This window comes from Hyla sarda, chromosome 5 (genome assembly GCF_029499605.1).
Source record: "Hyla sarda isolate aHylSar1 chromosome 5, aHylSar1.hap1, whole genome shotgun sequence".
Taxonomy (NCBI): Eukaryota; Metazoa; Chordata; class Amphibia; order Anura; family Hylidae; genus Hyla; species Hyla sarda.
Genome location: NC_079193.1, coordinates 217154071 through 217180932, shown reverse-complemented (window position 1 = coordinate 217180932; position 26862 = coordinate 217154071). Strand labels below are relative to the sequence as shown.

The 26862-nt window shown below is 43.2% G+C and overlaps 1 protein-coding gene across 1 annotated transcript; it reads left to right on the top strand.

Annotated features, from left to right (window-relative positions):
* Nucleotides 1-6467: 6467 nt before the first annotated feature.
* EEF1E1 (eukaryotic translation elongation factor 1 epsilon 1) lies at nt 6468-23001 on the top strand. Its single transcript, XM_056521126.1, has 4 exons — nt 6468-6689; nt 17404-17604; nt 18339-18434; nt 22555-23001. The coding sequence occupies exons 1-4, from the start codon at nt 6603-6605 to the stop codon at nt 22693-22695; spliced, it is 525 nt and encodes a 174-aa protein (XP_056377101.1). The 5' UTR covers nt 6468-6602; the 3' UTR covers nt 22696-23001.
* Nucleotides 23002-26862: the final 3861 nt, after the last annotated feature.

Below are 26862 nucleotides of genomic sequence, written 5' to 3'. Positions count from 1 at the left end.
AAGCTGCTATTGAGCTGTGGCCTAGATCGAGCAGTGAGACCTCGGCCGGGTGCCGCCTCCTGTTCCTCGGTATCTATGGTCTTGATGTTGCGGGAGTCCCATTGGTCCGTCCAGAAACTCTGTTCTCCATCCTCTGTGCAGTGACAGATTCCTGGTGCAGGGAGGAAGACAACATTACTAAGGTCTGTTTACTGCTCCTTCTCCACTGCAGCGAGGCTCCAGTCCCTAGGTTAACCCTTCAGGTGCTCTCCCCTCTCTCCCCTGTGAACCCTTCAGGTGCTCTCCCCTCTCTCCCCTGTGAACCCTTCAGGTGCTCTCCCCTCTCTCCCCTGTGAACCCTTCAGGTGCTCTCCCCTCTCTCCCCTGTGAACCCTTCAGGTGCTCTCCCCTCGCTCCCCTGTGAACCCTTCAGGTGCTCTCCCCTCTCTCCCCTGTGAACCCTTCAGGTGCTCTCCCCTCGCTCCCCTGTGAACCCTTCAGGTGCTCTCCCCTCTCTCCCCTGTGAACCCTTCAGGTGCTCTCCCCTCTCTCCCCTGTGAACCCTTCAGGTGCTCTCCCCTCTCTCCCCTGTGAACCCTTCAGGTGCTCTCCCCTCTCTCCCCTGTGAACCCTTCAGGTGCTCTCCCCTCTCTCCGCTGTGAACCCTTCAGGTGCTCTCCCCTCTCTCCCCTGTGAACCCTTCAGGTGCTCTCCCCTCTCTCCCCTGTGAACCCTTCAGGTGCTCTCCCCTCGCTCCCTTGTGAACCCTTCAGGTGTTCTCCCCGCTCTCCCATTAACCCTTCTGGTGCTGTCCCCTCTCTCCTCTTTGAACCATTCCTGTGCTCTCCCCTATTAACTCTTCAAGTGCTGTCCACTCTTTCCCCCCTATTAACCCTAATCCTGTCTTTCCGCCAACTAATCCATTTTTAATATAATCGTTCATTGAAGCTCTAATGTAAAATTAAAAAAAAATGTTTTTAATTGCAAAACTGCAGGCTTTTTTTTTTTCAATTTGAACCACAAATATTTTCCAGGAGATTTTGGGATATTAATTAATAAACAAAGTACAATTGGTCCCACATGGAAAATTGAAAGAGTTATGGCTTGTAAAAAATGAAAATCAAGAATAAGGTCAACCATCAGTTTTTAGATGAATCCATTGGATCAGTCTGCATTTATCTGCATCTGTTTTTTGGCGGTGATAAATTCAATTGCAAGTTTCCCTTGGAAAGCAGATATTTAAAAAAAAAAATACACAAAAAAACAGCCATATCTTTAAGGTCAAAATTGGCCTTAGGGGATGCATTGACAAGCGTTGGCGTATGGCTGCCTGACCCACATAAAGGTGACACGAGTATTTTCAGAGTCATCTTAACTCTCTAACTTTTTTTGCACTTTTCCTTTCTTCAGAGAAGTCTATGGTCAGTGTTATTATATACTGAATTTCCAAAACCTCAAACATCTTGTGCTGTTGCCCCAATTTCAGGAATGATACATTTCAAAATACACATTGACAGTCTCAATGCACATCACATCATTTCAGATAAAGACGCTGATGCGGAGTTGGAGGTGCTGAGATGTATGGTTTCCGAACCTAAAAGCAACATCCTGCCAGATTTCAATAACACGGGGGACAAATTATTTTAAGTATTAAGGTTTTCCTGATAAAAGTAAAGCTCCCGCCAAGTAATATCTGACACTGTCTAATCTTACTGACAAGCACAGCTCATGCCAAGATATCTAAATGTGACATGTTCTAGCCTGTCAGGCTTTACCCAGGGACATTTATCTCCTTTATGATTCATGTGCCAGGATGATTGCATGTGACGTATAACATATATCCCTGGGTAGTTTGTATTGCAACATTGACTTTGATAGCAGAAGATATATGCTCCTTTCTTTTACTACATGGTTACATTTTTCATTACACACAATTCACTTTTAAAGAAACAAAGTAAAGCTGGGTTCACACTGCATTTTTACTTATTTAATGAATGGATTTTATAGAGTTGAAAAGGAAAGAAAGGTATACATTAAGGGATGCTACTGTGTGCCATACTGCAGAAACTCCGTTTCCTGTTTACTTAGGCTGCATTCACATCACGATTTCTCCAATTTCTCCATCCGACCTGAGTACACGATTTTTATAACTTAAAATCGTATGAAATCGTATATAAAGTCGGATCCATTGACCTCCATTAAAAAATCGGATCCATCACACACATCCGATTTGATCCGCATCCGGTTTCACACGATTTTTGTTCGGGTCTGAAATCGGGGTTGACCACGATTTCAGACCTGAACAAAAATCATGTGAAATCGGATGCAGATCAAATCGGATGTGTGTAATGGATCCGATTTTTTAATGGAGGTCAATGGATCCAACTTTATATACGATTTCATACGATTTTAAGTTATAAAAATCGTGTACTCAGGTCGGATGGAGAAATTGGAGAAATCGTGATGTGAATGCAGCCTTAGACTATAAAAAAAACCAGACTGCACAGTATACTTTTTTGCTGTACACAATGGCAAGGTCGACTTCATTTCTGCATACAGCAAAATTAAATGTATAGAAAAGGGTAAAACAAGAACAAAAACACAATGGGGGAGATTTATCAAAACCTGTCCAGAGGAAAAGTTGCTGAGTTGCCCATAGCAACCAATCAGATCGCTTCTTTCATTTTTTCACAGGTCTTTTCCAGAATGAAAGAAGTGATCTGATTGGCTGCTATGGGCAACTCATGAACTTTTCCTCTGGACACGTTTTAATCTCCCCAATGTGAACCCACACTCACATGCCAAACGTGTGTTGGAGTGGCATCACCCTGCACTTGTTCTATTTTTTTTACATCTCTATATGTATACTCTTGCCCTTGGTATTGCGAATCATATACTATAGTGCGGTTTCCGATTATGTTGCTGAGTTTTTTTTTTTTTTCTGCATTAAAAGGGGTAGTCCAGTGCTGAAAAACGTATCCCCTAAATTTATAAGTTTCAGATCGTGGCCACTGACCACTGTGGCCCCCCGCGATCTCCTGTATGGGTCTCCGGCTCGCTGGCCAGATAGCGGGTGTCGACCACCGCAACACGCCCCCTCAATACATCGCTATGGCAGAGCCGGAGATTGCCGGGGCCCCGTACAGGAGATCTGAAACTTATCCCCTAGCCTTAGGATAGGGAATACGTTTTTCAGCACTGGATATCTCCTTTAATTTCTCCAATTTAACATGTTTTATATAGGTTTTTTTTTTCTAATCAAGATTTACATATGTATATACTTTTTTATAGGGGTGTAAGAAAAAAATTGAGTCCCTCGATTATCCCGTACAGTGAAGGGCATAAACATACAAAAATTGCATATCACATGACAGAAAAAAAAAATAAAAAGTTATCAAAAAGTTACATATAAAACCGATAAAAACTACAGAACACGGTGGGAAACAGGAGGTAAGTAGAGAGTTTTTGTTGTTGTTTTGTTTTTAATGCCAATAGCTTTGGAACTTTACCCCTAGAGTACCCCTTAAAGTGGGGGTATGTCCGGACGGCTGTGGTGTCACACCACGCCCCCTCCATTAATGACATCACAACCACAGCCGATCAAACCCAGAGTTCTAAACATAATGTTTAAAATGCAGGGGTGCCCCCAAAGAGATCCCGGGGGTCCCAGTGGCCGGACCCCCGCAATCAGACATCTTCTCCCCTATCCTTTGGATAGAATGATAATATGTCTAGGGGCGGAGTACCCCTTTAACCCCTTAACGACGCAGGACGTATATTTACGTCCTGCGCCGGCTCCCGCGATATGAAGCGGGATCGTGCGGCGATCCTGCATCATATCGCTTCGGTCCCGGCGCTCATCAACGGCTGGGACCCGCGGCTAATACCACACATCGCCGATCGCGGCGATGTGCGGTATTAACCCTTTAGAAGCGGCGGTCAAAGCTGACCGCCGCTTCTAAAGTGAAACTGAAAGTATCCCGGCTGCTCAGTCGGGCTGTTCGGGACCGCCGCGGTGAAATCGTGGCATCCCGAACAGCTGATCGGACACCGGGAGGGCTCTTACCTGTCTCCTCGGTGTCCGATCGACGAATGACTGCTCCGTGCCTGAGATCCAGGCAGGAGCAGTCAAGCGCCGATAATGCTGATCACAGGCGTGTTAATACACGCCAGTGATCAGCATAGGAGATCAGTGTGTGCAGTGTTATAGGTCCCTATGGGACCTATAACACTGCAAAAAAAATGTAAAAAAAAAGTGTTAATATAGGTCATTTAACCCCTTCCCTAATAAAAGTTTGAATCACCCCCCTTTTCCCATAAAAAAAATAAAACTGTGTAAAAAAAAAATAAATAAACATATGTGGTATCGCCGCGTGCGTAAATGTCCAAACTATAAAAATATATCATTAATTAAACCGCACGGTCAATGGCGTACGCGCAAAAAAATTCCAAAGTCCAAAAAAGCGTATTTTGGTCACTTTTTATACCATTAAAAAAATGAATAAAAAGTGATCAAAAAGTCCGATCAAAACAAAAATCATACCAATAAAAACTTCAGATCACGGCGCAAAAAATGAGTCCTCATACCGCCCTGTACGTGGAAAAATAAAAAAGTTATAGGGGTCAGAAGATGACATTTTTAAACGTATAAATTTTCCTGCATGTAGTTATGATTTTTTCCAGAAGTGCGACAAAATCAAACCTATATAAGTTTTACCGAAATATGCACTGCGTAGAAACGGAAGCCCCCAAAAGTTACAAAATGGCGTTTTTTTTTTCGATTTTGTCGCACAATGATTTTTTTTTCCGTTTCGCCGTGCATTTTTGGGTAAAATGACTAATGTCACTGCAAAGTAGAATTGGCGACGCAAAAAATAAGCCATAATATGGATTTTTAGGTGGAAAATTGAAAGGGTTATGATTTTTAAAGGGTAAGGAGGAAAAAACGAAAGTGCAAAAACGGAAAAACCCTGAGTCCTTAAGGGGTTAAAGTCCAAAATAGCCTGTGTCCTTGAAGGTGTGTCTGTAAATAAAATAAAAGGGATACTTGCCTTCCTGATCACTTGATGCTTCCAGTGGTCGCATGTCCTGAAAATCCAGACCCGGAAGTTGTCAGTATAGGAGTAGCTTCTTTTATTATTTTACCACATTCTGAGCTGCTTTTTAAATTATTCATGGGGTCGGACAACTTAAAGGGTTACTCCGGTGATTTTTTATTTTTTTTTAAATCAACTGGTGCCAGAAAGTTAAACAGATTTATAAATTACTTCTGTTAAAAAATCTTAATTCCTCCAGTACCTATCAGCTGCTGTATGCTCCACAGGAAGTTCTTTTCTTTTTAAAGGGGTATTCTGGCTCTATACATCTTATTCCCTATCCAAATAATAGGGGATAAGATGTATGATCGCAGGGGTCCCGCCGCTGGGGACCCCTACGATCTTGGTGCAGCACCTGGCATCACGCCCCCTATTCATGCTGAGATCGTGGGGGTCCCCAGCAGCGGGACCCCTGCAATCATACATCTAATCCTATTATTTGGATAGGGGATAAGATGTATAAAGCCAGAATACCCCTTTAAAAAGAAAAGAACTTCCTGTGTAGCATACAGCAGCAGATAGGTACCGGAAGGGTTGAGATTTTTAAACTGAAGTAATTTACAAATCTGTTTAACTTTCTGGCACCAGTTGATTTAAAAAATGTTTTGTTTTAAATTCACCGGAGTATCCCTTTAACCCCTTAAGGACTCAGCGTTTTTCAGTTTTTGTATTTTATTTTTTTCCTCCCTACCTTTTATAAAATCATAACCCTTTCAATTTTCCACCTAAAAATCTATATTATGGATTAGTTTTTGCGCCACCAATTCTACTTTGTAATAACATCAGTCATTTTACTAAAAAATCCATTCCAATCATTGTGCGACAAAATAGAAGAAAAAACCCTATTTTGTAAATTTTGGGGGCTTCCATTTCTACGTAGTTCATTTTTCGGTAAAAATTACACCTTATCATTATTCTGTAGGTCCATACGGTTAAAATGATACCCTACTTATATAGGTTTGATTTTGTCGTACTTCTGGAAAAAATCATAACTACATGCAGGAAAATGTATACGGCATCTATGGTGTTTGCAGGGGGAGCGCTCTCCCCCTGCCCACCAACGGCGGCGCCGCAATAAAATAAGGGGATCGAGGGTGTCCAAGACACTGTGGCTCCAGATTATTTTATCAGCTACTACAAGAAAAAAAACGTAATATAAACCAACTTCAGTAATTGTTGTCTATTACCAACTGTAAAACTACAGCCAACCCCGACTACAGACAGGTCCATCAATAAGAAAACACGTGAGAAAGAGTGAGCGCCCTCTACTGGAGGAAACACTAGCTACACAACTTAGTAAGCTAGGAACAGGAAACGCTGCAGGCGAATTCCCCTCTTCCTACAACTCTATGGTTCTCCAGAGACCGCTTCGCCAGTGACATCAACCAATCAGCGCAAGCATCCTACATTGGCCAGGGCCACTGCCTATATTCGGACCAATCAAATAGCGCTGTTTCCGGAAAGGCGGGTCTAAGCGGCAGCTGGGTGGTTGGCAGCGTATGTTTCCTTTGTGACGTGCCAACCAAGATGGCGGTGGACGAGCTGACCGCGTTGGAGAAATGTCTAGGGTTGAAGGCAGGGAAGTACAGCAGCCGTGCCCAGGGGAGCAGCCAGGTGAGCTCGCTGTGTGAGGCCCTCCTGTACTAGGGTTAGGGAAGCAAAGGGACGGTGTGTGGCTGCATAGAGCTCTGGGGTTAGTAACCCGGCATGTTCAGAGGAAGCCAGTATATAAACAGTTAACATAAAAGCCATCTGTATACAGCTATTTTTTCCAACCAGTGTGCCTCCAGCTGTTGCAAAACTACAACTCCCAGCATGCCCGGACAGCCTTTGGCTGTCCGGGCATGCTGGGAGTTGTAGTTTTGCAACAGCTGGAGGTAGCCACCCGGTGGTACTGACAGCTGTTTTGGAAACAGCTAAGCAACCGCCATATTCCCTGCGTCGCCTATTTCCAAGTGCTAGAATATTAATAATTATTCCTTTATTTATTTAGCATAACCACAAAAGTCGAATGCACTGTTTCAGGAGGTACTTGGGCTTTGTTCTAGGGATCGACTGATATGTTTTTTTTTTTTTTTTTTGGGCCGATACCGATAATCTGTGGAGGTAAAGGCCGATAGCCGATAACTTACCGATATTCCGGTATAAGTTACCGGCTGTTTATCCGAATCCCCCCCTTGGCGACGCCACTGCAGATCATTGATTTAAAGCGGGCGCTTTAAATCAATGAACTGCAGAGGCTTTTGCGGGGCCAGAGACCGTTGCCACCATCCGCTTCTCTCCCCCTGCCTGTCCTGGGGTCCCTTTGAGTCTAACCCAAACCCCCCCCCCCCCCCCCCCCCCCTCTGCCCAGAGACCGCCGCCGCCCGCTTCTCTCCCCCTGCCTTTCCTTAGTCCAACCACCGCCGCCACCCCATTGCCTCCCCCATGCCCGGTTTTATAATTACCTGTTCCCGTGGTCCGTGCTACTTCTGGCTCCAGCGGCGTCCTGAGCTGTCACTGTGCGCACTGACGTAACTCGCGTTGAGGACGTCACTTGTCATTGCGCAGTGCACAGCATAACACAGGATGCCGCAGGAGCCAAAAGTAGCGCGGACCCCGGGAACAGGTAATTATAAAACCGGGCATGGGGGAGGCAATGGGGCGGTGGCGGTCTCTGGCCGGTGCAGGGGGCGGGAGATTATTGGCAAGGTAATTGCCGATGCCGATAACTTCCAAAGTCGTGAATATCGGCCAAACCGATAATCGGTCGATCCCTACTTTGTTCACACTGCCACTGTGCTCTGGTTAAAGGGGTACTCCGGTGGAAAACCTTTTTTCATATCAACTGGATCCAGAAAGTTAAAGGGGTACTCCACTGGAAAACCTTTTTTTTTTTTCTTCTAAATCAAATGGTGCCAAAAAGTTAAACATATTTGTAAATTACTTCTATATAAAAATCTTAATCCTTCCAGTACTTATCAGCTGTTATATGCTCCACAGAAAGTTCTTTTCTTTTTTAATTTAATTTCTGTCTGACCACAGTGCTCTCTGCGGACACCTCTTTCCATTTTAGGAACTGTCCAGAGTAGGAGCAAATCCCCATAGCAAACCTATGCTGCTTCGGACAGTTCCTGACAGAGAGCACTGTGGTCTGACAGAAAGTAAATTCAAAAAGAAAAGAACTTCCTGTGGATCATGCAGCAGCTAAGTACTGAAAGGATTAAGATTATTTTTAATAGAAGTCATTTACAAGTCTGTTTAACTTTTTGGCACTAGTTGATTTAAAAAAAATAAAATAAAGTGGAATACCCCTTTAAACAGATTTGTAACTTCTATTAAAAAATCTTAATCCATACAGTACTTATCTGCTGCTGTATACTACAGAGGAAGTTGTGACCACAGTGCTCTCTGCTGACACCTGTCAGGAACTGTCCAGAGTAGGAGCAAATCCCCATAGAAAACCTCTTCTGCTCTGGACAGTTCCTGACATGGACAGAAGTGTCAGCAGAGAGCACTGTGGTCAGACTGAAAAGAACTACACAACGTTCTCTGGAGCATACAGCAGTTAAGTACTGGATTAAGATTTTTTAATAGAAGTAATTTATTAATCTGTATAACTTGGATATAGAAGAATTCTGCGGCACTCTCCAATTGTGAAGCACCATAGTTTATTTTATAACTGGAGACAGGAGCAACGATTGTTTCACTTAATTTGCGCATCTTTGTGGCTCATCACCTTATTTATATGGTGCCAACATATTCCACGATGCTGTACAGAGCTTGTCATCACCTAAATTGGTCCATGACGTTGATATGGTTCAGTTTAAATCCCAAACTAACCGATCAGTATGTTTATAGAGTGTGGGGGGAGGAGGGACCAGAGTTCCCAGAGGAATTAGAATTATGGGCTTAAAAAATCCAGCCTAAAGTTATGATGAGCGCGGTCAGGGATCCACCATATACAGATGAAGCAGTCTCTAACATGATTGTCGGCATGTTCATCTGTTTCCTTGGTGCACTACACTATTGGCATTTAGTGTGCCACGAAATGTGCGTACTGAAGCAGAGATTCCTATTGCTGGTCACTGACTATTGTACAGTACTGAGCTGTCATACCTACTGTATAATCGCTCTTTACATTCACAGCCAGGTGTAAGACGCATACACGGCGCAGATATTCCTATTGCTGGTCGCTGGCTGTTGTACAGTACTGAGCTGTCATACATACACTGTATCATCGCTCTCTACATTCACAGCCAGGTGTAAGACGCATACACGGTGCAGAGATTCCTATTGCTGGTCACTGACTATTGTACAGTACTGAGCTGTCATACATACTGTATCATCGCTCTTTACATTCACAGCCAGGTGTAAGACGCATACACGGCGCAGATATTCCTATTGCTGGTCGCTGGCTGTTGTACAGTACTGAGCTGTCATACATACACTGTATCATCGCTCTTTACATTCACAGCCAGGTGTAAGACGCATACACGGCGCAGATATTCCTATTGCTGGTCACTGACTATTGTACAGTACTGAGCTGTCATACATACTGTATCATCGCTCTTTACATTCACAGCCAGGTGTAAGACGCATACACGGTGCAGATATTCCTATTGCTGGTCGCTGGCTGTTGTACAGTACTGAGCTGTCATACATACTGTATCATCGCTCTTTACATTCACGGGCCAGGTGTAAGACGCATACACGGCGCAGATATTCCTATTGCTGGTCACTGACTATTGTACAGTACTGAGCTGTCATACATACTGTATCATCGCTCTTTACATTCACAGCCAGGTGTAAGACGCATACACGGTGCAGATATTCCTATTGCTGGTCGCTGGCTGTTGTACAGTACTGAGCTGTCATACACTGTATCATCGCTCTTTACATTCACAGCCAGGTGTAAGACGCATACACGGCGCAGATATTCCTATTGCTGGTCGCTGGCTGTTGTACAGTACTGAGCTGTAATACATACACTGTATCATCGCTCTTTACATTCACGGGCCAGGTGTAAGACGCATACACGGCGCAGGGTGTGTGTGCTGCAGTACCATGATGTGCCACCGCACTCTTAAGGGTGAGCATGACATCTGTATATCACTGGGGCTTGTGCTATTTGATGTTGCACATGTTAGAAAGTGTTTCCCAACCAGTGTGTGTTCAGCTAAACTAAAACTCCCTGCATGAGCAGTCCTTAAAGGGGTACAATGGTGGAAAACATTTTTTTTTTTTAAATCAACTGGTGCCAGAAAGTTAAACAGATTTGTAAATTCTATTAAAAAAATCTTAATCCTTTCAGTACTTATTAGCAGCTGTATGCTTCACAGGAAGTTCTTTTCCTTTTACAATTTATTTTGTCTATCCATAGTGCTCTCTGCTGACACCTCTGTCTTTGTCAGGAACTGTCCAGAACGGGAGAAGTTTGCTATGGGGATTTTCTCCTGCTCCGGACAGTTCCTGACATGAACAGAGGTGTCAGCGGAGAACACTGTGGTCAAACAGAAAGAATTTCCTCTGTAGTGTACAGCTGCTAATAAGTACTGAAAGGATTAAAAAATTTAATAGAAGTAATTTACAACCCTGTTTATCTGGAGCCAGTTGACTTAAGGACTCGGGGCATACCTGTACGCCCTGAGTCCGCTTCCTTTCTATAACGCAGGGCCATGGCGCGGCCCCGCGTCATAGCAGGTCGGGCGCAGCCTCTAACAACGGGCGGGGCACGTGGCTAATAGCACGCGGCACTATTAACACTTTAGACGCAGCGTTCAAAGTTGATCGCCACGTCTAAAGTGAAAGTAAACATATCCCAGCTTGCTCAGTTGGCTGTTCGGGACTGCCACGGTGAAATGGCGGCCTCCTGAACAGCTGTAACACACAAGGAGGGCCCCTACCTGCCTCCTGTCTGTCCGATTGCCGAATGACTGCTCAGTGCCTGAGATCCAGGCATGAGCAGTCAAGCGGCAGAATCATCGATCAATGTTCTCCTATGGGATAACAATGATGAATGTAAAACATCAGTATGTGCAGTGTTAAAGCCCCCTATGGGGGGGGGGGAGTTAATAAAGATCATTTAACCCCTTCCCTAATAAAAGTTTGAATCACCCCCCCCCCCCCTCCCCCGTTTCCCATTAAAAAAAAAAAAAAAAAAGGTAAGTAAAAATAAATATGTGGTATCACAGTGTGCAGAAATGTCAGAATTATAAAAATATATAGTTAATTAAACCGTGCGGTCAATGTCATACACGCCCAAAAAAAATTTTGGTCACTTTTTATATCCTGAAAAAATTAATAAAAAGCGATCAAAAAGTCCAATAAATACAAAAATGGTACCGCTAGAAACTTCAGGTCAAAAAATGAGCCCTCCTACCACCCCGTACACGGAAAAATAAGTTATAGGGGTCAGAAGATGACCATTTTAAACTTATACATTTTAGTGCATGAAGTTATGATTTTTTCCAGAAGTACGACAAAATCAAACCTATATAAGTAGGGTATCATTTTAATTGTATGGAACTACAGAATAAAGATAAGGTGTCATTTTTACCGAAAAATTTACTGCGTAGAAACGGAAGCCCCCCCCGTTTTTTTCTTCAATTTTGTCGCTCAGTTTTTTTTGTTCCGTTTCGCTGTAGATTTTTGGGTAAAATGACTGATGTCATTACAAAGTAGAATTGGTGGAGCAAAAAATAAGCCATCATGTGGATTTTTAGGTGCAAAATTGAAAGAATTTTTTTTTAAAGGGGAGGAGGAAAAAACTTAAGTGCAAAAAAAGGTACTTGAGGGGTTAAAAAGACCTTAAAAAAAATAAAAAGTTTTCCACCCCTTTAACAAATTCCCCCGCCACAGAGAAGGGAATAAGTGTCTGATCTTGGGTAGTCCAACTGCGGGGACCCCCGCAATCTCCTGTCCATGCACACAGCGACTCACCCGTGTGGTTCAGCATTGTGAAAAGGCAAAGAGCTAATAACACTGATCAATGCTATGCTATGGCATAGCACTGAACAGTGTTTGCAATTGGAAGATGTATGGGGACTTGAAAACAATGAGAACAAATAATGTTTTAATAAATGTGCATAACACCCTATTCTGATAAGTTTAAATCTCCCCCAATCACTTTTTCCATTTTTTCTAATTAAAAAATGTAAACAAAAATAAATACCGTATTTATCGGGGTATACCACGCACCGGCCTATAACACGCATTTTACCCAGGATATTTGGGTAAAAAAAAGTTTTTTACCCAAATATCCATGGTAAAATGAGGGTGCGTGTGTGCGCGTGTATACACCGATATACCCCCAGGAAAGGCAGGGGAGAGAGGCCGTCGCTGCCCGCTTCTCTCCCCCTGCCTTTCCTGGTGTCTAGAGCGCTGCTGTCGGCCCTTCTCACCCCCTGGCTATCGGCGCCGCTGCCCGTTCTGTCCCCCTGACTATCGGTGCCGGCGCCCCATTGCCGGCGCCGACAGCCAGGGGGAGAGAAGCGGCGCCGACAGCCAGGGGGATAGAAGGGGCAGCGGCACCCATTGCCGGCGCCGCTGCCCCGTTGACTCCCCCCATCCCCGGTGGCATAATTACCTGAGTCGGGTCCGCGCTGCTGCAGGCCTCCGGCGTGCGTCCCCTGCGTCGTTGCTATGCACGGCGCGGCGCACTGACGTCATGCGCCGCACCGTTCAGCGCATAGCAACGACGCCGGGGACGCACGCCGGAGGCCTGCAGCAGCGCGGACCCGACTCAGGTAATTATGCCACCGGGGATGGGGGGGGGGGCAGCGGCGCCGGCAATGGGTGCCGCTGCCGCTTCTCTCCCCTGGCTGTCGGCGCCGCTTCTCTCCCCCTGGCTATCGGCGCCGGCACCGATAGTCAGGGGGACAGAACGGGCAGCGGTGCCGATAGCCAGGGGGAGAGAAGGGCCGACAGCAGCGCTCTAGACCCCAGGAAAGGCAGGGGGAGAGAAGCGGGCAGCAACGGCCTCTCTCCCCCTGCCTTTCCTGGGGGTGTATCGGCGTATAACACGCACACAGACTTTATGCTAAAAATTTTAGCCTAAAAAGTGCGTGTTATACGCCGATAAATACGGTATATTTGGTATCCCCTACTTTACACCCTGTTCCAAATTATGCAAATTATATTATTCTCATTTACCTAAATAATTGATGTAAATAACAGTCAGCATAATTCTCATGTTATCAACTATTAAGAGTACAATTCAAATTTTATTGAACAAACCTCCTAATAACAGTATTTTTTTTTTTTAACATAAAAAATCTTATAATGCACTGTTCCCAATTATTACGCACTGTAAGTCACAAAACACTTTATAGGTTGTAAAGTAGGGATCGACCGATATCGTTTTTTTTAGGGATGATACCGATAATCGGTGCAGGTTAGGGCCGATAGCCGATAACTTATACCGATATTCCGGTATAAGTTATCGGCTATTTATCCCCCCGCAACACCGCTGCAGATCATTGATTTAAAGCGGGTGCTTTAAATCAATGAACTGCAGCGGCTTTTGCGGTGCCATAGACCGCCGCCTCCGCTGCCCGCTTCTCTCCCCCTGCCTGTCCGGGGGTCCGGAGTCCTATCACCGCCACTGCCCCCCCACCGCCGCTCCGCGCCCCCTACCGCTCCACTTCGCCGCACCCCCCACCGCACCGCCCCGGCCCCATTGCCTCCCCCATCCCCGGTTTTAGAATTATCTGTTCCCGGGGTCCACTCTACATCTGGCTCCGGTGACGTCCTCCTGAGCTTTCACTGTGCGCACTGACGTCACTCGTCATTGCGCACAGCATAACGCAGGACGCAGCAGGAGCCATAGGTAGCGTGGGCCCCGGGAACAGGTAATTATAAAACCGGGGATGGGGGAGACAATGGAGCTGGTGCGGTGGGAGGTGCGACGCGGTGCGGCGGGTCGTGGGGGGGTGGCGGTCACGGTGGGGGCGGGGCATTATCGGATTATCGGCAAGGTAATTGCCGATACCGATAATGCCCAAAATCGTGATTATCAGCCGATCCCTATTGTAAAGAACTGAAGTGTCATTTGTGTTTGCAGCATATTTACTGAAATCCAAAGCTATATCAATCAAACTTTGAACAACATTTTAACATAGGACCCCTTATTTGATAGCAGCTTCACAAGTCTTTCATCCATTGAACTTGTGAGTTTTTGGACATTTTCTGCTTGAATTTGTTTGCAAGATGTCATAATGTTTGCATGTAAACTGCCTCCCACCCTCATAGATCTTTTGCTTGAGACTGCTCCAAAGGTTCTCAATAGGATTGAGGTCAGGGGAGGATGGAGGCCACACCTTGACTCTCCTTTTATCCCCAAAGCAGCCATTGATGCAGAGGTATTCTTTGCAATATGAGATGGTGCATTGTCATGCATGAAGATATTATTATTACGTAAAGCATAGATCTTCCTTCTGTACCAGGGAAGAAATTGGTCCGTCAGAAACTCCACATACTTTGCAGAGGTCATCTTTACACCTTCGGGGACCCTAAAGGGGCCAACCAGCTCTCTTCCTATGATTACGGCCCAAAACATGACTCCTCCGCCGCCTTGCTGACGTCACAGCCTTGTTGGAACAGGGTGACCATCCACTACTCCATCCACCTGGACCATCCAGGGTTACATGGCACTCATCAGTGATGATGGGACTCCAGAGGCACCAGCAGCTTTAAATATCTATTTGCTGCTATGTAATGGTATTTTAGCAGCTGCTCTCTTGATCCGATGCATTGATCTGGCAGAAATCTTCCTCAATGTGCCTTCATCTGCACGAACCCGTCTGTACTCTGAATCAGCCACAAATCTCTTGCAATGATCACGCTTAAGTTTTCGTGAAATATCATGGTTTCATACCTCGTCCAAGGCACTGAACTATTTCACTCTTTTTCTGCAGCAGAGAGATCCTTTTTCTTCCCCATAGTGCTCTGCTTATAATGTGGAACACCCACATTTAGTAGTTTTTCCTTAAATTGGGCTCACCTGGCAATCTCATTATCACAGGTGTCTGAGATTGTTTTCAGTGATATTTATCTTTGTGCCATGAGGATTGAGGGCTCCTTTTTTGTGCCATAATCCGTTTTTTGTATTGGTACCACTTTGCTATTGATCTGACTTTTTTTTAATCGCTTTTAACTTATTTTTTTTTTTTTTTTTTTTATGGAATATTATAAAAACTGCCATTCTGTGGTTTGGTATTTTTTTTTACATTTACATCATTTACCGTACGGGATACATGTTCTGTTTTATTAGATCGTACAATTATGCACGCAGCGATACCAAATATGTTTATTTTTATTATGTTTACATGTTTTTATATAGGAAAAGGGAGTGCTTTTAAACTTTTCTTTAAAAAAAAATAATAATAATTCACACTTTATTAGTCCCTTAGGGGACTTTTAGGAGGAATCATTAGATTCCTCATACAAATGAATAGAGTTCTATTGAACTCCATTGATCTGTGTGCTCTGCGATCAATTTATAGAGCCTAGTCCAGCCAGGCTCTATCAATGACCGAGCCACGGACACAGGGAAGCAGAGGTAAGCCCTCCGGCTACCTCTATTTGCTTTGACAGCGGCGATCTAAAGGGTTAATAGCCCGCCGCAGGGATTGCCGCATGCTGGCTATTAGTGGCGGACCCCCTACTGTTAACCAAACCCTGGGCATAAGCCCGGGGGGAAAAAAACCCTGATTAATCAACCCCTAAAAAACACTTTGTTATTTATTGTATCATATAAAATGTCCCCAAAAAGAATGTTTAAAATTGACACCGGCAGGTGGTGATAGTGGTGTTGTGTTATATATTTTTTTGAGGCACTCCGTGCTCTCTCATATGATCTCCCACTGCGAGAGATCATATGAGAGAGCACAGAGTGCCTCAAAAAAATATATAACACAACACCACTATCACCACCTGCCGGTGTCAATTTTAAACATTCTTTTTGGGGACATTTTATGATACAATAAATAAGTGTTTTTTTAGGGGTTGATTAATCAGGGGGTTTTTCACCCCGGGCTTTTGCCCAGGGTTTGGTTAATATTTGAGATTACCCCTGGCTACCCTGAGGGTTGTCAGTTAATAGGACCCTCTACTGAAAACAGCCGGGAGCTGCACAATACGGAGTGGGCATGTGTCCAGAGCCCGCTCCATACACCCCTCTGAGCGCTGCAGTGCTTGTTGGGGGCTTTCAGGTCTGGCCCTGCTTGCCCAAATCAGGGCTAAGGACCTGAAAAATTCACCTGCCTGGCACTCCGGAGCTGCAAGTCCCGGTCGTCGGGCAATAGGAATTCCACATCCCTGCACATAAAACAAACCCTCATAGAGCCCAGTATGTGGAAACTTAAAAGACTTATGGCTATTAAAAGGTGAGAAGGAAAGAATTGAACCTCCAAAAAATGAAAAATTGCTGCATCTTTAAGAGATTGAAAATAATAACATACTGAAAAATGGCGGCTGAAAAAAAATAAAATAAAAAACATGCATGTACTTCCCAAGCACTCTACTCTTGGAAAGGGATCTATGTTTAAGACAGACAAATCGACACCTTATCAATGTATGTTCAGGTTTGAACTGAATAGTGAACCACATTAACATGCCCTAAATAAATATAACTGTGTACTAAAAAGTGTGTAGATAGGTATGGCTGAATAACAAATTAATTTTGGTCCATTATTAGTCAAAGAGGTTTTCCAAAATTGTTTTGTTTTAAAATCAGCCACTACCTGGAACCAGCATAAAATACACTGCTCAAAAAAATAAAGGGGACACTAAGATGATACATCCTAGATCTGAATGAATGAAATAATCGTATGAAATACTTTCGTCTTTACATAGTGGAATGTGCTGACAACAAAATCACACAAAAATGATCAATGGAAATCAAATTTATCAACCCATGGAGGTCTGGATATGGAGTCACACTCAAAATCAAAGTGGAAAACCACACTACAGGCTGATCCAACTTTGATGTAATGTCCTTAAAACAAGTCAAAATGAGGCTCAGTAGTGTGTGTGGCCTCCATGACCTCCCGTGCGGAGTAAATGGGGAGAGGCACAGGGATTGGCTGTAGCGTCACGTGAACAATGTACGTGATTTCATCACAGCAGGCTTGGCCGGGGACACGTGTGCGACTGAAAAAGCATTGGCTGTAAGTTCACCAGGCTGTGAATTTATGTACAGATTAAAGCCTTTTAGGGTCTGATTACTTGCAGTCACTAGAGGTAGCAGAGGAGCATACCGGTATATGTTGGCCTGAATAGTGTGCAGTCAGCTAGAATGTTACTCAATATTTTAAAATACTGTTAATTCTTTTCTCTTTATGTGCAGATTCCTATGCTTCAGACCAATAAAGGTCCCAGCTTAGCCGGTCTTGCCACCATTGCTTCCCATCTAGTTGCACAAGCCAAGAAAGAGGAACTGTTGGGTGTTTCATTGGAAGAGAAGGCAATTGTGCAGCAATGGCTCGAATACCGAACAACACGCATAGACAGATTATCCTCCAGGGAAGACATCAGAACTACACTAAAGGTCAGTCAGGAGAATTCTGTTATAGTAGGATGGAGTTTTTATTGTTAGTATAAATGAAGGCACACTTTTAATAGTAGTTAAAGGCTTATGTACTTGTTTGGATTAACTATTCGGTTGCCTAAGGGCGCTCTTACACACAGTGATGCGTTCCTGATTTGCTGACTGTAGCTGAACTCTCCAAATGGTGTGCCTCTAAGTATTAGTGGTAAATCATGTGTGCTAGTGGCTGGACAGCACCGCCTCATGTAGGAGCCCCCTAAAGGGAACCCTCCACCTTGTTATAATGAAAATGGATGTTATTCACAACAGCTGTTAATAGAAGGTAAAAAAAAAAGGCACGGAAAGGGGATTTTGTTGTGAGGCTTTCATTAGGGTAGTGTTTTCCAAACAGTGTGCCTCCAGCTGTTGCAAAACTACAACTCCCAGCATGCCCGGACAGCCTTTGGCTGCATTAGGGGCTCTACATTGAGTCTGACACTGTCTATTATGAGTTTTGCCACTGAGTCTTTACTATAAATTCCCAAATAAAGCTGCATTCACATTTTTGCTTTCCATCGGGCTCACAAGTTCCCGTACCAGTGTGTTTCTCCTCAGTTAGGTTTGCTTATTTGCTACTGTGCAGTCATCTAATGAAAAAATAACTAGCTATCCCAGAATGCTGTGCAGAACGTACTATATTATAGGATGTACTATCTAATATTAATCTATTACTCTAATATTTTTTTTTTTTCTAGGATCTAAATTCCTATTTGGAGGATAAAGTGTACATGGCAGGAAATAAAATCACTTTGGCTGATATCTTAATCTATTATGGGTTGCATCCGATCATAGTAAGTATTTTTACAGACAGAGGCAATATAATAGTGTGCTAAGTCACACTTAAATGGGTACTCCGCTGCTCAGCGTTTGGAACAAACTGTTCTGAACGCTGGAGCCGGGAGCTTGTGAGGTCATGCCCCGCCCCCTAAATGCAAGTCTATGGGAGGGGGCGTGATGGCTGTCACGCCTCCTCCCATAGACTTGCATTGAGGGGTGGGGCATGATGTCATGATGGGACAGGGCTATGTCATGCCCCGCCCCTCAATGCAAGTCTATGGGAGGGGGCGTGGCAGCTGCCACGCCCCCTCCCATAGACTTGCATTGAGGGGGTGGGGCATGACATCATTAGGATCAGGGCTATGATGTCACAAGCTCCCATCTCCAGCATTCGGAACAGTTTGTTCCAAATGCTGAGCAGCTGAGTAGCCCTTTAATGTGGTGGTGGTGGTGGTTCTTCTTTTGGGATACAGAGGGCAAGGTATCAAATCTGGTGTGAGTTTTGGCAGTTATTAGTCCGCAAATGTTGCAGAGAAAGTGGTAGACATGTGCCAAATGTATCAAATAGCACACTGATGAATCGCCACAGAACTGTTCTACTATATTCTAGTTAAATGTTGCAGAGAAGTGGCGGGGGCATGACAATTGTATCAAATGTCACACGGACCTTAAAAAAATAGTTTTACAGCATACAGCCATTTCGAACCAGTTCCATAGGGCAGGGTTGACCTGCCCTGTGATAACTTCTATTGAATCTGCCTGTGTGACATTTCACAAAGTCACACACAATATAAATGAGTGACCATTGCACAAAGTGCTTAAAAAAAAAAGTCTAAATGGTTTAATAAATTCCCCTCGGTGTTTTAAACGGACTCTCTAGGGTTTAGAGTACTCGGCTGTCGGGCAGTCCTATAAACTTTATTGTAGTAGCATACATGCTTCACCACCACACCATTCAAAGTCCTTTTCACTGTTGCAGTATAGGCATATGACTGCTTTTTTGCCAACTTTGTGTCTGTCAACTTAAAAAAAAAATAAAAAAAAACTTGCATAAATTAATAATACAAAAGGATAACAGAAGCTTTGTAATATATCTTACTAGAGGCAACTTCTCCACCCTGCCACTTGCACTGATTATTTACTCTCAATTTCAACCAAATCACTGTAACTACAATATTACTTTAGTGTTCTCCAACCAACAATATCACTGTTAAACTTAACATTTATTATTTTCCTAGAATAAAAACAAGGTACCATAATAAAATTTCCCAAAAAGCATCACAGATACATGTGACACAGATACCCTCAATAAAGAGAGATCATCACCTACACTGGTGTTTAGTATTAAAAACCGGTGAACTATGTAACCTAATGCGTACACCAATGATGGGATCAGAAATAATATACAAAAATTTTGGTCCTCCCTTCCCCACCACGTGCAGGCTATGTTCATCAGCCATCACCCTACTATGGAGTTACATGTACCAGTGGAGCCCCCCATCGTCCCCTCACTAACTGTGGCTAGAAATGCGTCGGGACTCGTGGCAGTGATTTGTCTGTGATCAGATAAGTTGCAGTTTGCATATTTAAATTCCTGTGTGTTTTAGTGTGGCAACAAGGCTACAATATATGACTATTGCCTAGGTAATTTGTTAAGAGGTATATTTGTGGCTACTTATCAGGCAGCATGGGTCATCTACAAGTGTTGCGACCATGTAAGGCCTCGTTCACACTACGGAATTCCCGCGGAATTTCCTGGCGGAATTCAGCTGTGTGAACTTTAACATTAGTGTGAACGGGTTTCCGCGAGACCCGTTCACACTGCGGAATTTCAGCGGCGGACATTTCCGCCGCTGAAAGTGTTCCGCGCAAAGAAAGAACATGTTCATTCTTTGCGCGGATTCCGCGAGCACTGCATAGCTGTCAATGGTGACAGCTCAGTGCCCTGCGGCCCTAGCACCGAAGTACTTTCGGCGGCGGCCACCAGGCAGAAGCTCCGCTCGCGGAATTCATCCGCGAGAATTCCGATGTGTGAACGCACCCTAAGGGTACAGTTTGCCACATTGACATGTCACTAAAATTCATTGTTTTTATTTTCACACCATGTGTCAAAAGCATTAGGCTTTTGCAGGATTGTTGCCCTTCTCCTATCCTACTAGATAGATAGCATTCCTTTAGTCAGACAGAGAGCACCCTATTCCTACATCGGCCCTGATTTACTATTGTAAACCCGATAACTCTCTTTTATTGCGAGAACCCGAAAAGGGGGCATTTTCACACAAAAAACAGATTTACGAAGGTTTCCACAGAAAATTTGGTGGTTTTGAGCTGGGGAAAACTCTACAGATCAGAGCATGTTAAAAAAAAAAAAAAAAAAAAAAAAAAAAAAAAAATTAAAATGTAGGGAAAACTTAGTAAATACCGTGGAAAAAAATTGTAGGGAATTAAAACCCACAAAGAGAACTCCACTCTTAGTAAATCAGGGCCATTGTCTTTAATCAGGGACACTAGGAAAGAGGAGGTATAGGTTCCATTGCGGGGCTGCCCTTATCAGGGCGTCAAATCCGCCTAGGATATAGGGGTAGAGTAAGGGACTCTTAGTAGGGATATCTAGCTATGGGCTGTACACACTAGGCCCTCCCCTGTTCCCTTATTCCCCTCCCCCTTTCCATTCCCTTAGTCTTCCCCCCCCAAATCCTTCCTTTAGAAATAGCTGATCACTAATATTACAATATTATTTTTGTATATTATTTCTGATCCCATCATTGGTGTACGCATTAGGTGACCTTGTTCACCGGTTCTTAATACCCAACACTGGTGTCACATGCTTTTTGGGAAATGTTGTGATGGTACCTTTGTTTTCTCTCAATTTACTGCATAGATGTCCAAGGAGAGGAGAAAGAGAGGGATGTGTGTACAGCATCCACCCCCCCCCCCCCCCCCACTTCCAGAGCTTTACTCATATCTATATTCAGGACTGCTGTATGTCTTTTATGCTTATAGTCTCTAACTACTCTCAATCTGAGATCAGGGGGAAAAAATGCCAGATTCAAGTCCTATAATGGCCATAAATATTATTCATGATGTACACCTAGAACAGCTGAGGCTGGGTTCACACTAGGTTTTAGCAATACAGTTCCCGTTTCAGGTTTTTGATGAAAAAACAGATTCCTTAAAACTGGACTAAACTGTATCAAAAGGTGTGTACAAATTTTAACCCGTATACGGTTTGGAAATTGATGTCCAGTTACATCCCTTTTTTTAAATAAGAAAAAAACCTTAAGTCTTTAACTTTTCATTCCATTATGAATAAAGTTTCACTTGTTTGATTGAAATTCCAAGAAAAAATCTTTCGGTGTGCACTGCGCATGTGCAAAGTCAAAAACCGTATGGTGCAAACTGGATGGAACCGTACGCACATACATTGACTCCCATGTTAAAAAAAAAAAAAAAAGATAAAAGTATACAGTTTTTCACCCAGATCAAAAATCGTGGTAGGCTACGGTTTTGGGTATGGGGAAAAAATGGACAAAACCATACAGATGCACAACCGGATGCATCGTTTGACATACGGTTTTCGAGGGAGAGTCAATATATATGCTTTTTAATAAGGTTCCATCGGTTTTCAAATTGAAAACTTATACGGGAACTGTATTGCAAAAACATGGTGTGAACTCAGCCTTACTATGTAAACTCACTTGAGGGGACAGGTATGCTTTAAGTTTAACTTTTTTAAGTTGACTTTTCTACAGCTTATCTAAGTACCAGTCCCAACTAAAGCTCCAGTGTTTTGGATAGTCCTCCATGCTAGTCCAAATTCCTATTGTTGAGAAGAGGTAAAGTACCTGTTGTGTATGAACAGGAAGCAATCAGTAGCTGGTATGCATAAAAATTCACAAATTAAGGATCTGAGCAGTAAATCTACAACAGTGTTTTGTATTTGGGCTTTGTTCACACCTCCATCAAATATACGGATACCTAAACAGACTCCTGACTGGCCAGTTATCTAGAAGCCATGACAATAATGTAAACAAAATTGTAGATCATAACGTGGTTACAAAGGAACAGGTTTTAGTGTGATTCATAACTTTTATGATTGAATTCAGATTTTAAAGATTTTTCCTTTTCTTTCAGGCGGACCTTTCAATCCAAGAAAAAGAGAGTTACATCAATGTGTCTCGGTGGTTTAGTCATATACAGCATTATCCTGGCATTCGTCAGCACCTCCCAGCCTTGGTCTTTATTAAGAACAGAATCTATACTAATATGCATTAGCTGCGCAGCTACAGGCACAGATGTGTGTGTTCTCTTCCTTTATGTCCATACTGCATTTGCATATGACAGGTCTAAAAAGTATTTGCAAAGCATCTAGCAAGGCAACATTTTCTTATTTATTTTAAGCAGTTAACCTTCTGGAAAGTCAACAGAATGCAAAACATAATATATGCAAATTAACAATAGTTTACATAATACTTAATCACTGTATTATGTTAAATCTAGACTTTGTAACTTTTTTTTATTGTTGCATTTTGTTTGTTTTTATAGAACACTGTGCCAATAAAGGTGGCTACTGCTGACTTAGTTTTTTTGTGTGTGTCTTTTTTTTTTTTTTTTTAGATTCCTATCTATATTGTTGCCAGGTTATGATCTCATGTATTTCAAAACAAAAAATTAGGGATCGACCGATTATGGGTATGGCCTATAATCACGATTTTGGGCATTATCGGTATCGGCAATTACCTTGCCGATAATGCCCCGGCGCGCCACACTGCACCGCGACCGCCCCACCGCACCGCATCCCCCACCGTAGTGCTGGGCGGTATACCGGTATGGATTTTTGCTCATACCGATATACCGATCGGGCCCCTCCCCCACCCTCAGAGTCAATAAAAAAAAATAAACTTGCCCGTAATGGGGGTGGTCCGGGCCATCCATCCTTCCTTCCTGTAGTGTCCGGCGGCATTCTGGGTGGAGGGTGAACCGGTCCGGGCTTTCCTTCTTCTCCGGGGGTGCTCTTCTCCACTCCGGGCAGGCTCCGGCCTAGTACGCTGCATAGACGCCGCTACGCCGTGACGTCAGGTGCGTCGCTGCGCACGGGCGTCACTGCGCAGCGGCGTCTATGCAGCGTACTAGGCCGGAGCCTGCCCGGAGTGGAGAAGAGAACCCCCAGAGAAGGACAGCCCGGACCGGTTCACCCTCCACCCGGAATGCCGCCGGACACTACAGGAAGGATGGATGGCCCGGACCACCCTGACAGGTAGGGGGAGAGAAGCGGGTGGTGGCGGCAGTGGCATATGGAACCGCAAAAGCCACTGCAATGCATTGATTTAAAGCGCCTGCTTTAAATCAATGATCTGCAGCGGTGTCGAGCGGGGATAAATAGCCGATAACTTTTACCTATATTCCTGTATAAGTTATCGGCTATCGGCCCTGACCTCCACCGATTATCGGTATCGGCCCTAAAAAAACGAGATCTGTGGATCCCTACAAAAAATGTGTGAATATTTTTTTCCTTTTTTCAAAATGTTAACTTTATACTGCCGGTCAGTACAATTCTGGTACTATATAGTTTTTGTTTTACTGCTGTACTATTGTACTGCAGTGTACTGTCATTTCTGTGGTCTCGTAGTACAGCCTACTTATGGCTCACTAAACTTGGAGATCTAACACGGCAGTGAGGTGCGGAATAAGTAGTGTTCCCGTATCCTGATTCAAACAGACCAACAGTCGAGCATGTGCGCTTAAAGCGTACCGATCATAGTGCTAAAAAAGTGATGTTACTCAGTACCTAGTCCTGATAATGTACATATCATTTGTATGTGTCTAGGACCAATATATCCCTAACAAATGGCATTTATATGTTGCTCAGTTGCTTTGTGTTCTTGCCTTATGGAGGGGGCGTGTCCATCTCGCTCCCTCACTGTGGATGACTCATCTGCTCTGAATCTGGGAACAGCCTGGCTGTCTGCAAATCACTGCACAGTAGTTCGTATGCATACATTTTCTATATGTTCCTAGTAAAGCTGGATGCTATTCAACATAGCTGTCACTGTGTGTCATTCAGCTTTCACAGACTCCTGAATGTCTGATCAGCTTCTTGGACATTCAGGAGATAAATATTTGACTGTTCAAGCATGCTGGGAGTTGTAGTTTTGCAGCAGCTGGAGTGGGAGTGTTTGTAAAGCACTGTTAGAGCAGTGTTGCCTTTAACTGTTGCAAAATTACCGCTCCCAGCATGCCCACACATCCTTTGTCTGTAGTTTTGCAAGAGCTGGAGGCACACAGCTGGAGAATACACAGCTCTAAAACAGTTTTTTTTTTTTTTACAAAGATTGTATCCCCAGCTGTTGCAAAACTACAACTGCCATCATGGGATCATGGGAGTTGTAGTTTAGCAACAGCAGAAGGCTGTAGTGGTGCAATGGTGATCTCCTATACTGGATACCAACACACTTTACTGCCGGTATCAAGTATTCTGCAAAATACAGAGTAGTCTGTGATAAAGATAGATACCCCTAGTGGCAGCTATTTAAATTTTTTAGTAAAAATTATTTTTTTTCTAATGTATATTTCCATTTTTTTTTTTTTTTTTTTTTTTTTTTTTTTTTTTTTTTTTATCAGTAGTACTACAAAATATAAAACCATTTTTCATAATGACAGCCTCTTTAAGCTCCAATCAGTGAGTTTGGGACTGCCAAAGATAGCGAATTATAGCTCCCTTCTATCGCCTGCAGCCCCATAGAGTATCTGTCACCAAAAACTTTTTATGTCTTTGTATTATTCTGTGTGATTTTCTTCCAGTATCTTTTTGTTTCAGCTTTCCTGACTTTGAGTCTTAACAAAACTGCTTCAATAAAGTTTGAGCGCAGAGGTTTCTAACTAGAGTTGAGCAAAGTTAGTGATTCGATTCATCACAAACTTCTCGGCTCTGCAGTTGCTGACTTTAGCCTGCATAAATTAGTTCAGCTTTCAGGTGCTCTACTGGGCTCGAAAAGGTGAATACAGTCCTAGGAGAGAGTCTCCCACCGGAGCACCTGAAAGCTGAACTAATTTATGCAGGCTAAAGTCAGCAACTGCCGAGCCAAGAAGTTTGTGACGAATCGAATTACTGTAACTTCGCTCATCTCTATTTCTAACCTTATGCTTTTGAGAGCCATGTTCTGCTTTGTCACTTCAGTCATACAGTAACACGAACATTTTGTTTACATTTAATAATGTAATTATTTATTAATTATTAATTAAACCGCACAGTCAATGGCATACACATAAAAAAAATTCCAAAGTCCAAAATTGCGTATTATTGGTCACTCTGTATACCCTAAATAAATGTATAAAAGGCGATCAAAAGGTCCCATCAAAACGAAAATGGTACTGATAAAAACTTCAGATCATGGTGCAAAAAATTAGCTTTCACACATTCCCGTATATGGAAAAATAAAAGTTTAAGGGTCAGAAGATGACAATTTTACACATACTAATTTTGGTGCATGTAGTAAAATAAAACACAACCTATATAAATGAGGTATCCTTGTAACTATGGACCTACAGAATAAAGATATGGGTCGGCATTTATCATTGTTGATGTAAGTGAAGCATTTTTCTAAACCTTATTTTTTTTTGTGTGCTGATAATGTGTAGGAGAAACAAACTTATTAAACGGTCACAGAGCATTTGATAAATTTTGTGCAGGTCACATTTTCTCTCTTCACATACACCACACAGCTAGGCTAAGTCTGGGCTGGTGTAGTTTGAGATTTTTCATTGGCTTTGCGCCTTCTTTACAAAAAGGTGCACAGTTCATAAAACACGTCCATATCATGTGTATTGCCAAAATCAGTGGATTGCAACTCAAAATCAGCAGAAATGTGTAAACCAAAAGGCCCAAATAAACCCTGCTTGCGCCTTTTCTAAAAAAAAAAAAAAAAGTCTAAAGACAATGATAAATGTCAGCCACGGTGTCATTTTACTGCATAGAATAGGAAGCCCCCAAAAGTTAGTTACAGTTGCATATTTTTTTTTTTTGGCCCACAAATTTTTTCTTGTTTTGCATTAAATTTTGTAGTGAAATGATTGTCATTGAAAAGTGCAATTGGTTGCACAAAAAATAAGCCCCCATATATGTCTGTAGGTGCAAAATTTAAAGTGTTATGATTTTTAGAAGGTGATGAGGAAAAAATGAAAATGCAAAAACTGAAAAACCCTGCGTCCTAAATAGGGATCGACCGATATCTATTTATTTTTTTATTTTTTAGGACCGATACCGATTAATCTGCGACCTTTCAGGCCGATAGCCGATAACTTATACCGATATTCTGGTATAAGTTATCGGCTATTTCCTTCTCCCCCCGCCACCCACTTCTCTCCCCCTGCATGTCCTGGGGTCTTCCTTAGTCCAACCACCACCGCTGCCCCATTGCCTCCAACATCCCCGTTTTTATAATT